Below are 13,328 nucleotides of genomic sequence, written 5' to 3'. Positions count from 1 at the left end.
TGGAACGAACTAGAGAACAGGGGAACACACTGTTAATTTTTCATTAGAAGAATAAACATTTACTATATAAAATAACAGTCCAGAAATGAAGAACATGTTTAGCTCTATAATTCACCTCAAAAATGAAAACAATTCTTCTGATAACAATACCTAAATAGATCAAGCCTGATATCTATGCAGACCAAGATTAAGTGTGTAAAACCAGACCTATATTAATAGTAGACCAACATATTTTTCACATTTGATGTTTGAAAGAGAATTTTTGTATTACCTCAGTATGAATATTTTAATTGTCACACTGTTGAAGAAGGAAAGTAACTGAAACAGACTAAAATATAATCAAGAGTGCCCTGTTATGAAAAAAGTAAACCTCTATAATAGCTCCTTATGTATATAAAGCTTATAATTAAAATATTCCCACTCTAAAAAAAGAAAACCCGTTCCTTTAATATACAAAATTAAGATTTATCCAAGAGGGAAAGTGTTGGGGGTGGTGGTGGTGGTGGGATGAATTGGGAGATTGGGATTGACATGTATACACTAATATGTATAAAACAGATAATAAGAACCTGCTGTACAAAAAACTAAATAAAATAAAATTCAAAAAAAGTTAAGATTTATGTGAATATATTTACCAAGCTAAAAACTAACCTAAAAACACAATTCAACCCAAGTTCACCAATTTCAATAATTACCGATGAAAACTCACTTAAAGGGACTACATACACATCAGGATTTGAATTATATTTGAATTAGGCAATGTACCTATCATCATATGAGAATGAAAACCAAGTATCAACTCTCTCAGCCAGAGTAATGTAAGTATTAATTCAATACTCTTCTGTAAAGACAAACAAAGCATTGAAAATAGGTCTTATTTTACTCATTCCTATAGGGGAAATGTTGAGCCAAGTAATAGAATCTATACCTCTCCCCAATATATGAACATCAAAAGATGAGGAGCAAAATTCACTCTTAGGTGACTATTTCAATAACATCATACAAAAAAATCTGATATCTTGTAAGAAAAGACCTGGCTTTGGGTCATATTATATAAATTAATGCAAAAAGCAATGTACTGACACAAAATCACTAACTTCACTATAAGCAGAGTTTCTTTGGGGCTGAGTTCTTTCAATGAGGTTGACTGCCAAATATCTACTATGAATATGCTAACTGCTAGAAAGCCCTCTAGAAGCCTTTGACATTCTTCCTTTAATTAAAAAATAGTATCTTTATGTAGATGGAAGACACACAAGTACACCTAAGATACAAAAGCTAGAGAAATGAGGAAACAATATGTAAATTAAAATTACCTGTTAGCAACATACGAGAGGAACAAGAGCTGAGGATACACAAGAATAGAAATCCAGGCACTTTCAATAGCTGGCTGAGGGAAGATGACTACAAATGAGTAAACTAGATATGCAAGCTCACTTCAAGCTCGTGTGTTTGCAAAATTCCAGGAAATAATGGCAGCACACAAGTCAGTCTGTGTTCAGCAATCGGGATTGCAGTGATCTTGCTAGAGCAAAGATTTCTCACAGTAAAAGCTCAAGTTAATTTGCAGAAAGGCCTCTCAAATGTGTCTATGCAAAGGGAAGGTTTGGAGTACACAAAAACAATCAGGAAAAAGTATTTTCATACTAAGTATAAGATTTATGGCAAAAACATGATAAACTCAGTAAAGATGTTAAATAATGTATAGTTAACAACACAATAAACATTGCATATGGATTAAAAACAGGAAAAGCCACCAATGAAACTAATGAAATACACTCTCCTGGAAGGAATCATTAATGAGAAACAATCCACTTGCATATTAAAACAGAGTGACCATATTAAAGGATTTCCAAAAGACACAATGTCACTGTCCAGTGTCAACTGTACACATTCCTAATAGAGATAGATAACACACTTGAAAAGCTGTCTCTAATAACAAAAACAGCTACTTTCTACCATGTGTGTTATAATTTCAGGGTTGTATAAAACAAATAATTTTTAAAAGTCAAGGTAAAAAGGAGATTACTTCTATTTCTCAAAAATATAGAAACTGAACTAGATAGAAAGCCACAGTTAAGTGATATCTTTGCCCAATACACTGCTTGCCAATAAACAAGATTTTTGAAAAAGGCATTAGGGCATTTTCTTTAATAAATGTGAAGATCATTTAAAACAATTTACTTTTTACTTGACAATTATGATTGTTAAAATGACTTGTGATTACCACCCTAAATGTCAACCCTCAATATACATTATCTTTTCTGTTGACTTAAGAGCTTTTTAAAGCCAACCTCAGGACAAATTCAGGAGATAGTTACATTTTTCCCCTCCAACCCTCACTAATAAAACTCCACTGTTAATGTTTTTTTCTGAGTTGCTCTTCTCTTATAAAGCAAAATGCTAGGGGGAAAGAATTCCAATTAAATGAAAATAATTGCCAAAGATCATAACTAATATATGGAAAGTTTGGTTGGCTCTGTCACTCAAGCTGCCTTTACATGGCAGTGATTCCCAGGGCATTCAAAACAAAACAGAGTAGTGGGCTCCCAACCCCAAAGATTAGAACTGTTAGTTCAGAATGGCCTAAGAGTCCCATTCTGTGTAAGCAATCTATATGATAAGAATGTATCTGGACCAGTCTGATAAGAATGGGCTCTGGACCATACTTTAAAGAATACTATAATTCTCTTCCCCCAAACCTAAAGGTACACTATGCCTGCTAAATGAATTCCCAGGGCGTAAGCAATATTTTGTCATTCTCTCATTCATTTGAACAACAATCACTATAGAAGTGGAGAAGCAGGCTTAAGATTCCCTTCCCAAATTCTTATTCCTTACCTATAAATTTTACATGATCTCTACTGTTTTAACAAGCATAAAAATACAGCAACTGAATTACAAAGTTTAGAATCAACTCATTTTATAATACACTGAGATGTACATGGATGGTTGAAAGGTCGGAAGGATCTACAGCACTCTAGATGCTGGGAAAGTTGTGACATGGGTTGAAAAAGCCCTAATACCTGTAATACACCATACACTGTGCTAGGTTCTAAAAATGTAGCAGGGAACAAAGTAGACATGATACCCACTCATATATAACTTATAGTCCAACAGATAATACAGACACTTAACAACTAATTATAAGTTTGATGTGCAGTGATGAGAACTAAGAAAGGAAGGGATCCAATCTAGTTGAAAGGTTATGAAAGACCTCTCTGAGAAGAGACTTCTAAACTGATACTTGAAAGAGAGGTAGGAGTTGGGCATAAAGAGATGGAGAGAACAGTTTTAGCAAACAGAACAGCAAGTTGTAAGCCCATGAGATCAGAGAATATATAGAATATGCAAGCATTTAAAGAAGTCCAATATGGTTAAAGGTGGAAGATGATACTGGAGAGGCAAGATTTAGTTTTATAAGCTATGTTAAGGAAGGAGGATTTTATATTTAGGACAAAAATCAGTCACTGAAGGGCACTGAGAAAGGAAGATATATGACTTTGAGATCATTCTTAAAACTCAAAGTGGTGAGTTTTGTCAGAAGACCAATGAAACACAGATTTACGAGATGATGGCTTAGATCAGTGCTACTCAAACTGTGGTTCATGGACTAGCAACCCAAGTCACTCTGCATGAAGAGAACTTTGTGTCCAAATTTATTATCAACACTGACACTACACAAACTATAGCTAGAAGTATGCTGATTTGTATTTTTGCACAAGTGCCTTGTAGCATCTAAGACTAGCACTTTGAATGACACTAGCTTAGACTATGGTGATGGCAAGTGAGTTGGAGATAAAAGGATAGATTCAACAGAAATTTAGGGTCTAGAATGAGTACTATTTGGTGATAAGCTGAAAGGAAGAGGAATAAAGGAAGATTCAACGTTTTCTGGCTTCTTAGATTCATAGTACCTTGACCTTTATTGATACAGAAAATACAGGCTTTCGTATTTTTGGTGGTGGGGGGTGGTGGTGACAGGAGTTAATTGAACACGCTAAGTTTGAAGGTGTGCCATGGTCCATGGGTTCCTAATCTGGGTCTCTTAGAAGACGTCTGAGCTAGAAAAAGTGATGTGAGTAGTCAGAATCACAAAGGTGTAATTGAGCTGTGTGTAACAGCTGAGGTCCCCGTGGTGGAAGGGGAGGAATGTAACAAGGAAGGGACAGAGAGGTGGGATATATCTAGGTGAGAAGTGTCAGAGACCAGGAGAAAAGACGATTTTAAGAAAGGGACAGAAAGGTTCAATGTCAAATGTTACCTAAGGTTAGTTAAGATAAGGACTGAATAATTCTGTTGAGATTTAGCTACTCTAGTGATCACTGGTGACACGAGGGAGAAAAATATGGATAAACAGGGGCTGAAACCAAATTACTCTAAGTAGAGAAATAAGAAGAGGATAATAAGTATAAACAGCAAATAAGACAGCTTATTTAAGAATTCTAGTTATAAATGAAGAAAGGGAAGAGAGACAAGGTGTTAGATGGACAGATATATGGAATACAGAATTAAGGGTAAATTCATTTAAAAAATGAGAGAGGGCTGCCCTGGTGGCGCAGTGGTTGAGAGTCCGCCTGCCGATGCAGGGGACGCGGGTTCGTGCCCCGGTCTGGGAAGATCCCACATGCCGCGGAGCGGCTGGGCCCGTGAGCCATGGCCGCTGAGCCTGCGCGTCCAGAGCCTGTGCTCCACAACGGGAGAGGCCACAACAGTGAAAGGCCTGCATACCGCAAAAAAGAATGGGAGAGGCCGGCATACCGCAAAAAAAAAAAAAAAAAAAAAAAAAAAAAAAAAAAAATGAGAGAACACTTAAGCACACTTGAAACACTGGTGAGAAGTAACAAAGAGAAAAATACAGGAGAAAGAGGGGATGAAAATGCAAAGGCTCTTATGAGGCAGAACAGGATGGTATCTGGTGTTTACTGGTCTTAGAAATATCTATGCCTTTTATTTAGAGGAGACAGATATGTGTGGGTATAAGTAGATTTTGTGAGAAATACTGATGGAGTTTCCATCTGATAGTTTCTATTTTTTCTGAGAAGCAGCAGGCAAGGTCGTAAGAAAGAGTGAAGACAGACTTGGTGGAAAGAGAAATTTCTATCCGATATAGTCACTGTGGAAAATGGGAGAACAGACCGAAGAAATGTGGTAAGATTTTGCAAGCGGAGTCTATTTGTAGTTGATGCTGAAGAATTTAAATTAGTACTGGCTAGATTATGTGATATTCTCTAGGTACAGTCCACAGTCCAGATAAAGGCACGAAGAAAAATGACTGGAGTCATTATATGTTTAGGGCTTCCCTGGTGGCGCAGTGGTTCAGAGTCCGCCTGCCGATGCAGGGGACACGGGTTTGTGTCCCGGTCCGGGAAGATCCCACATGTCACAGAGTGGCTGGGCCCATGAGCCATGGCCGCTGAGCCTGTGTTGCGCAATGGGAGAGGCCACAACAGTGAGAGGCCCGCATACCGCACAAAAAAAAAAAAAAAAAAAAAAAAAAAAAGAAAGAAAAAAGAAAACCTATCAAATGCTGAAAGATATATATAAACTACTTTAACCACTGAATTGTATAGCCCAAATGCAGTATAATTCTGAATCAAATTCCATTTCACTGGTCCTTCACCAAATACTCTTCCTCTGGATCGGAAGGGAATGACAAAGAAAATATTCCATATTAAGAAAAATGTGCACTATATTTAAATTTGTCTGAAGTTGTGAAAAGTGTCATCGAGAACACGGCTTCTAGATTGTCTGCTACTGATCAAACCTCATACCACAATGATTTCAGTAACTCTTTAAATATAAAATATCTCCAAAGTTGGAGGGCTGGGGCATGTTAGGAAAGACAATTCTTTTTTTAAAGAAGAACTCTAATTGCTGAAAAGGGAAACATAATAGGATTAGATCATGCAATTGGGAACCAGTGAGTAGGAACACACTGGAGAAAAGTAGACTAAAAAAATGTCAACTTTACAGATAGTGTACATTATAAGTAATTTACCTCTTTAAATCTTAGCATCCCCTTGTAACACAGGAAAAATTCCTGCTCTGTTTATAACATGGAGTAGTCAGAAAAAAATGAGGTAACAGCACTTGGTAAACCATTTCAATTATGTTATTATTACTAGTAAAGCCTTTCTGCTACCTGAAGCTATTTTTGCTCCCCAAATGAGATTCTAAGGATGGAATACAATGAAACAATAATTAAAAATGGCCTGGTTCCATACAACCTATCTTGATCTGGAGGAAGTACTGAATAGACCATAATTAGTCTGAAAGTAAAAGTGTGAAAGGGAGAAAAAAGGTAAGACAAATGTAAGTACAGACAGTTGATTTAATAATAAATATTTAATGTTTTAATAATGGAATAAAAATGAGATACTACAGCACAAGAAGTTAAAGAGACAGAAAAAGGTAGATTTAAATAAGATACACAAACAGAAGGTTAGGCATTTAGAAACAAAGATGTGGTATGCAGTTTTCAGTGGTAGCTATGACGGGTAGATTTTACTGCTTTGAACAGTTTCTTACCCTCCATATATAACAACAACAACAAAAAAGGTAAGTAATGTGAATAAAAGGGAGACTAAGAACTTATTCAAAAAACCTATCTTTTAAAAAAATACTTAAAAAGAATACTGGAAATAGCTGAGAGCCTATCATAGAATTGAGCCACATGTCTACTGATGTATTTCAGCCAAACTATCTTATAGATAAATTTATTACTTTGAAACTCCCACTGGAAAATGTAAAATCTTATACAGGTATGCATGCACAATACAATCCTGATATATCCTCAAGAGCACAAAACTTCTGGACCTAAATCAAAATCAAACAAAAATGCAAACTATAAGCCTATATTACATATAACTACAAATATGACTGTTAAAAATAAACATCTTTTTTATCATAAATACTAAGCTTTTCCAATATTACCTTAATGACAATAATGTGTGCCATCTAAAATGCTATATGGTATCGCTAAGTTATGTCAGTATTAATAACATTAGCTACACATATATATGTGTATATACATATCTACCACTGAAAATTATTGCTATCTCAAAAAAAAGCTAGACTTACTAGTTTTGCTTGCTGAGCATTTACTGGATCGCCATACTGGAGAAGAGCTTGAAACTGGTTATTTTTTGTAAATGTGATTATCTTCAATACAGCACCAAACTTAGAAAATATCTGTTAAAACATTAAAATCAAAACAAATTTTATCTACTGTATTATTATTTCTCAATTTTATAGATAAACATGCAAATTAAACTAAACTTACTTGGTGAAGAACATCAAGTGTTACAGGGTAATACATATTGTCAATAATTATTCTAAGCACTGGACTCTGGGCTGGAGTCACTGCACTCTCACTAACTGTGGTGCCACTAAGAGGAGTATTTGCTGTCTGGACAGCTGTCACTGCTTGAAGAACTGCTTGAGCACGCTAAAAAAAGAAAGATAAACACTTTAGAAACATTCCTGGTATTTTCACCTATACTTTGCTAAACGTTACAATATTAAATTCTTTTCTAAAACACGTAGATTAAATAAAATTTAACACTCAATAAATACTTTTGAGCACCTGCCATGAGCCAAGGATTATAATTCAAGTATTATACTAGTATTTATTTTACTTCAAAACAATTATCTAGGGTTTGGGACCAATGTGGAACAAGAAAGACAGTTGGTGTAATTTCCTCTTAAAACAACAAGATGTAGTCTGACAGATTCAGAAAATGTTTTAAATAGAAACTTTTAGAGAACAATGAAACTAACATTATTCATTCCATAAAAAAGGCACATAGTAAACCTTAAGGGGATTACTAGATTATCCAAAAGAACTCCCATAAACATTATTTCCAATAAATCCTAAAAGAAGAATATTCAGATACAAATTAAGTCTTTTTTTTCATACTAGCATAACTTCTGAAACCAAAATTTTTAGAACAGAAATTGATGTATACCATACTACAAAGCCATAAAATTTTCAGGAATACTTCAAAATAAAATATGAAGAATATTTTCCATACATGTTATGGTATCTAATACACTAATTTTACGTAGGACTAGGAAGATATTGATAATTGAACCATGACAGATCAACTATTATAAGACACATCTTGATTTCTGAGATTTTAAAATGTGAAAAAAATATATATATGGAGCTGAAAAAATACAGTATTTTGGGGAAATCTGTCAAGTAAATCATATGTTAAATGTTCCAAAAAGACTGCCTTTATTACTATTATGCCTTTCCTATTATTACTGACAGATTCACTGATAAGGAATAATTTCTTTCTACCTTATCTGGGGTCAGAAAACCTATATAAAGGCAAATAACTGTTAGATATAATAATGACAAATACCTCTACACTGCTTTCTTTATAGTTTGAAAAAGTTGTATTGGCAGATGAACAGGAATATAAACAGAGCACAGTGATGAATGAAAAGGAAGGCGGATACAAAAGAATGAGAACATTTATGATAATAAGGAATGATCAGTGTTCCCTTCAGCAGCACATATACTAAAACTGGAACAACACAGAGATTAGCATGGCCCTATGCAAATATGACCCCAAAATCATGAAGTGTCACATTTTTTCTGGACCTATTAACTAATGTGGTGGTGGTAATCATTTTGCAAAATATAAATATATCAAATCACCTTAAAACCCACACAATGTATATGTGAATTATATCTCAAAAAAGGTGGGAGGATTGTCATTTCACTGAAATATTACATAACCAGGAAATGATATAGCTTGGTACTCAAGGAGATCACACACTCATCTAGTCGAACTTCATCATCTAAATGCTAATAAAATATGACCTATAAATTTATGTTAAAGTGACTTGTTAATTCAAATCCAACATTTTGAAACATACAATAAATATTTAATACAATGGGCACATTTACACTACTATAAAGAATATAGTTATAAAAAAAGAGGGATAAAAAGATTTCTAGAACAATGTTTGTTAATTTAAACATCTGAACATATTTAACCCAATATATATTTAAATAAAGTATTTTAAGTAGCTCATTGCAAGTAGCTCACTGTTCATTTTCTTCATTAGTGAACATGTCTTTATATACATTTATTATAATAAGCATGGAAATATCATAACTTAGAACAACTCTAACATCTGCTATTTTAAATAATGGAACGTCTCCTTAAAATAGGAATCACTTGATCATGGTGTACTATCCAAACAGTATAAAGTTAAGCTTCCTCTGCAACTCAGTCACCCTGTCTGCTTTCCCTACATACACAAGCATATATGTATATATGTACTCCATACAAGCATGTTAAGTACTTATCTACTGCATACTTTTCTTTCCAATACTATTCACTGTTCTCCATCTTCCTTTTTTACCTTAACAATTACGTTCTCTATTATCATTAACAAGTAACTTCATACATTTTTTGGTCTCATTTATGTGTAGCTTTTTTGTTTAACATCTTTATTGGCATATAATTGCTTTACAATGGTGTGTTAGTTTCTACTTTATAACAAAGTGAATCAGCTATACATATACATATATCACCATATCTCCTCCCTCTTGCATCTCCCTCCCCCATTTTTTTTTTAAATAAATAAACTGACATTTATTTATTTATTTTTGGCTGCATCGCGTCTTCGTTGCTGTGCGCTGGCTTTCTCTAGTTGTGGCGAGTAGGGGCTACTCTCCATCGCGGTGCATGGGCTTCTCATTGCGGTGGCTTCTCTTGTTGCAGAGCACGGGCTCTAAGCGCGTGGGTTTCAGTAGTTGTGGCATGTGGGCTCAGTAATTGTGGTTTGCAGGCTCTAGAGAGCAGGCTCAGTAGTTGTGGTGCATGGGCTTAGTTGCTCTGCAGCATGTGGGATCTTCCTGGACCAGGGCTCGAACCCGTATCTCCTGTATTGGCAGGTGGATTCTTAACCACTGTGCCACCAGGGAAGCCTCTTCATACGTTTTTAAAAAAAATTCATGAAGCAGAGTTGGCTTGCCAACCTAGATTTTAATTAAACTTCATATTGAAACAATCATATACACATAAAAGGACACAAATCATAAGTATATACAGCTCAATAAAATTTCACAAATAGAACATATCTGTAAAAGGACTATCTAGATAAAAAAATAGAACATTACCAACACTCCAGAAACCACACACATGCTTTCTCCCAGTTATATAAATGGAACCATATAGTATGTGTTCTACTTTGATCTGGCTTCTTCCAATAAACATAATTTTTATGATGTTCATCCAAGTTCTAGAGATACCAGTAGCTTGTTCATTCTTTTTGCCAGTCAGTATTCCAACGAATAAATATACCACAACACATTCTACAGCTGCTGAACATGTGGATCATTTCCAGCTCTGGGCTATTACATACAGTGTGCCATGAACTTTCTTATACATATCTTTTCATGCACATATGTATTTATTTTCTCAGATACATGACTAGTAAAAATTACTAAGTCAAAGAATATGTATATGCTCAGCTTTAGTAGATATTTCAAGGTTTTAAAAATGATTCTACCAATTTACATTCTCATCACTTATTTACGAAATTCAAGCTTCTCTACATTGTTCCAATACTTGGTATTACCGGTCTTAATTTTATCCAGTATGGTATACATGGCAGTAACTCACTGTGATTTTCATTTGTATTAAGGGTTCTTAATCCAAACCTAATCCACTCTGTGGATCAGAGGATGGCTTTCAAGGAAACTAACTAATGGGAAACCTGAAGATGTCTAACAAGTGGCCATGTGAAGTAAGGGATGGAAAGGTGGTACAAAGGCAGGCAGGCCACAATATTCCAGGTAAAAGTGACAGCACAGAAGCACAATGGCCTCCAAAGATAAAATAAGAGAAAGCATGCCAGGTTATAGGCGCTACAATTACTACCGGGATAGAAGCACAGGAAAATAGGGTGGGAGTAGCCATAAGACAGAAACAGTATTCATCTCAAAGGGCCTTTACCCTGAGCATGAAAAGGATTTGCTGCAGATGACTGTGTCTGAGCAAACGAAGCAGCAAGAAAGAAGAAAACTGGGCAGATACTGAAAAGAGTGAATTCACAGAACCTACTGATTTGATGAAAGGTTCTGGAAGAATTCATGATTGACACACACATTCATTTGTCTCTCTTCTATTATAAAACACTATTAAAATGACTATAAATAAGTACAAAATGGAATAAATGCAGATACTGAAGAGAAAAGGTTATCACTAGCTCAGAATAATTTTATCAAATTCCCAAAACTCAGAAAATGCATGGACAGAAGACATAGTGAACACATAGCAAAACAGGGTTTGCACTGGTAGCATCCATAAGAATCAAATTAGAAATTGGTAGGTACACAGGAGGAAGGAGAATGAAAATAAAAGGGTTAACAGAAAGTATGGCTAACAAACATCCTCTTCCTCCTCACCATCAACCAACTTATTATTAAACAATAAAAACAAAAGCAACAACAACTAAACACTCCCTTAAAAGAACAAAAACTCTAAAAGGAGTTTTGAAGGCCAAGAATAAAGACCTCTGGCATTTGGGGGGGGATCCCAGGTTAGTATCCAAGTCCTCATTACCTTACTCTAGAGGAAAGCATGCAAGTCCAATAAAACCTAACTGTCCATTCTGAAATATAAACAGACAATGAGGGTGGGTGGGAGGAAGAGAAGAATAGAGAGAACAAGATAAACATAACAGCTAATTCTAAAGAAAGTAAAAGATACAGTCAAGTATTTTAAAATACCATTAATTAGTAACTGTAAAGAATGACCAACTACGACGTAAAAAGGGTATCAAAGAAAAGAAGAACTTTTGAAAATCAAAAATATGGCTGTCAAAAAAATTTTTTTCAACGTAAGAACATTGCACTGACTGCTCCCTATGTCTGGAACATAACCAAGACTGCAGTAAGTGCCTTATTCTCTAATCACCTTGAAGTTTGTTACTCAAATGTCACTTGTTGGTTGAGCTTCCACTGGTTATCCTATTTGAAATTACAAATCCCCCTCCCCTACATATATCTATGTATCTATCTATAGATGCCTTATCTTTATTCTTTCCACATCATTTTCATTTGAATCTTTTTAAATGAGAATGCATTCACTAATTACTGAAAATACTAACATGTAAAATAAAATTGGGATATTAAATGCCATTTTAAACTCTAAGTAAAAAGAATAGAGAATACATATTTTCTTTTGGTATATTTCCTCATGATAAATTCTGAGAAGTACAACTTCTGGTTCAAAACAAATGAAAATTATCAAATTTAAAAAGCATCTGAAATTTTAGCCTTATCTTTCAGGCAAAAAGTTTTACAAGCTTATTTTTCATGAACTATCAAAATGATCTTAAATTATTTTTTACAAAGGTTAAAATCTATGAGGAATTATTTTCCATTTAATTTTTGATAAGACAAGAGCCACAGTTTAGATTTTACTAAAACAGATATAATTAGCTAAAAACTACATTTGAAGAGCTTTTAGACCAGTTTTTATTGCAATCCTATGTATTTAGATCTAAAACCATTCTTATACTTTTTCTAAAAAAATTTTAGATAATTAATATCTTCTACATCACATTTTTAAAAGATCAACACATATTCTCAACATATATTCTCAATTCTTACATTCCCCCCCCCCAGGAAAACCATTAACACATCCTCAGTAGGAGTTTTTCCATAAGAAATTAAGACCTATTAAAAGTCAAATTACCAAAGGGACTGAACTTCGTACACTGAAGTCTAAGCAGCAGAGTTGCATAAACAGTTTATGCTTAAGTCCTACCTCAGACAGTATGTATACAAAAACTTTAATTTGCACAAAGAAAAAGAACACTTTGACCAGAACCTTAAAATCACTGAAAAAAATGCTATTTAACTAATTTATCCAGTATTAATTTAAAATATGAAAATAAGAGACCACACATACTTTCTGTAAATTAACATAATGGTTAATACTTAACAGGCTACAAGAAAATGCCACAAAAAAACCAGAAAACAAAAAACAAGAAAATGCTCACAGAAAAATCTTCTGAATGGTAAAAAAATTTTTTTCTGCTAATATGTTTATGAGATTCTTAATACGTTCTAGGCCATTTTATTTATGTACCTACACATACTCACTTGGTTCAATGTATTATCTGTTTTTAGTTCTTTGTGATTGGAGTACTGAATATAAATCGGTTGGTTACGAAGGTGAGGTGTCACAGCAGAATAGTAATTAACCATAGTAATAGCTGCTTCCTCTGTTGCTAGTTCCAAAAATGCCTGAAAATTTAAATAGCAAAAATCTTAATATTATGAATAAAATTCA

At 34.3% G+C, this 13,328-nt stretch overlaps 1 protein-coding gene and 1 non-coding gene across 5 annotated transcripts in view; one reads left to right on the top strand and one right to left on the bottom strand.

The window, feature by feature from the left end:
- PTBP2 (polypyrimidine tract binding protein 2) overlaps positions 1–13,328 on the bottom strand; it is an 84,682-nt gene that overhangs the window by 29,334 nt on the left and 42,020 nt on the right. For all 4 annotated transcript variants that reach the window (XM_024751215.1, XM_024751213.1, XM_024751214.1 and 1 more), the window contains exons 5-7: positions 13,139–13,282; positions 7,286–7,450; positions 7,084–7,194 (exon numbers count right to left, since the gene is read on the bottom strand). In XM_024751215.1, the coding sequence (XP_024606983.1) occupies positions 7,084–7,194; positions 7,286–7,450; positions 13,139–13,282 (420 nt within the window). The remainder of the gene's footprint in view (positions 1–7,083; positions 7,195–7,285; positions 7,451–13,138; positions 13,283–13,328) is intronic.
- On the top strand, positions 8,508–8,609 carry LOC112403709 (U6 spliceosomal RNA). Its single transcript, XR_003003962.1, has one exon. It is a non-coding gene; the product is annotated as a U6 spliceosomal RNA (small nuclear RNA).

The sequence above is a fragment of the Neophocaena asiaeorientalis genome, unplaced genomic scaffold (assembly GCF_003031525.2).
Source record: "Neophocaena asiaeorientalis asiaeorientalis breed wild unplaced genomic scaffold, Neophocaena_asiaeorientalis_V1.1 scaffold147, whole genome shotgun sequence".
Lineage (NCBI taxonomy): Eukaryota > Metazoa > Chordata > Mammalia > Artiodactyla > Phocoenidae > Neophocaena > Neophocaena asiaeorientalis.
This window is presented reverse-complemented; position numbering and strand designations above follow the sequence as displayed.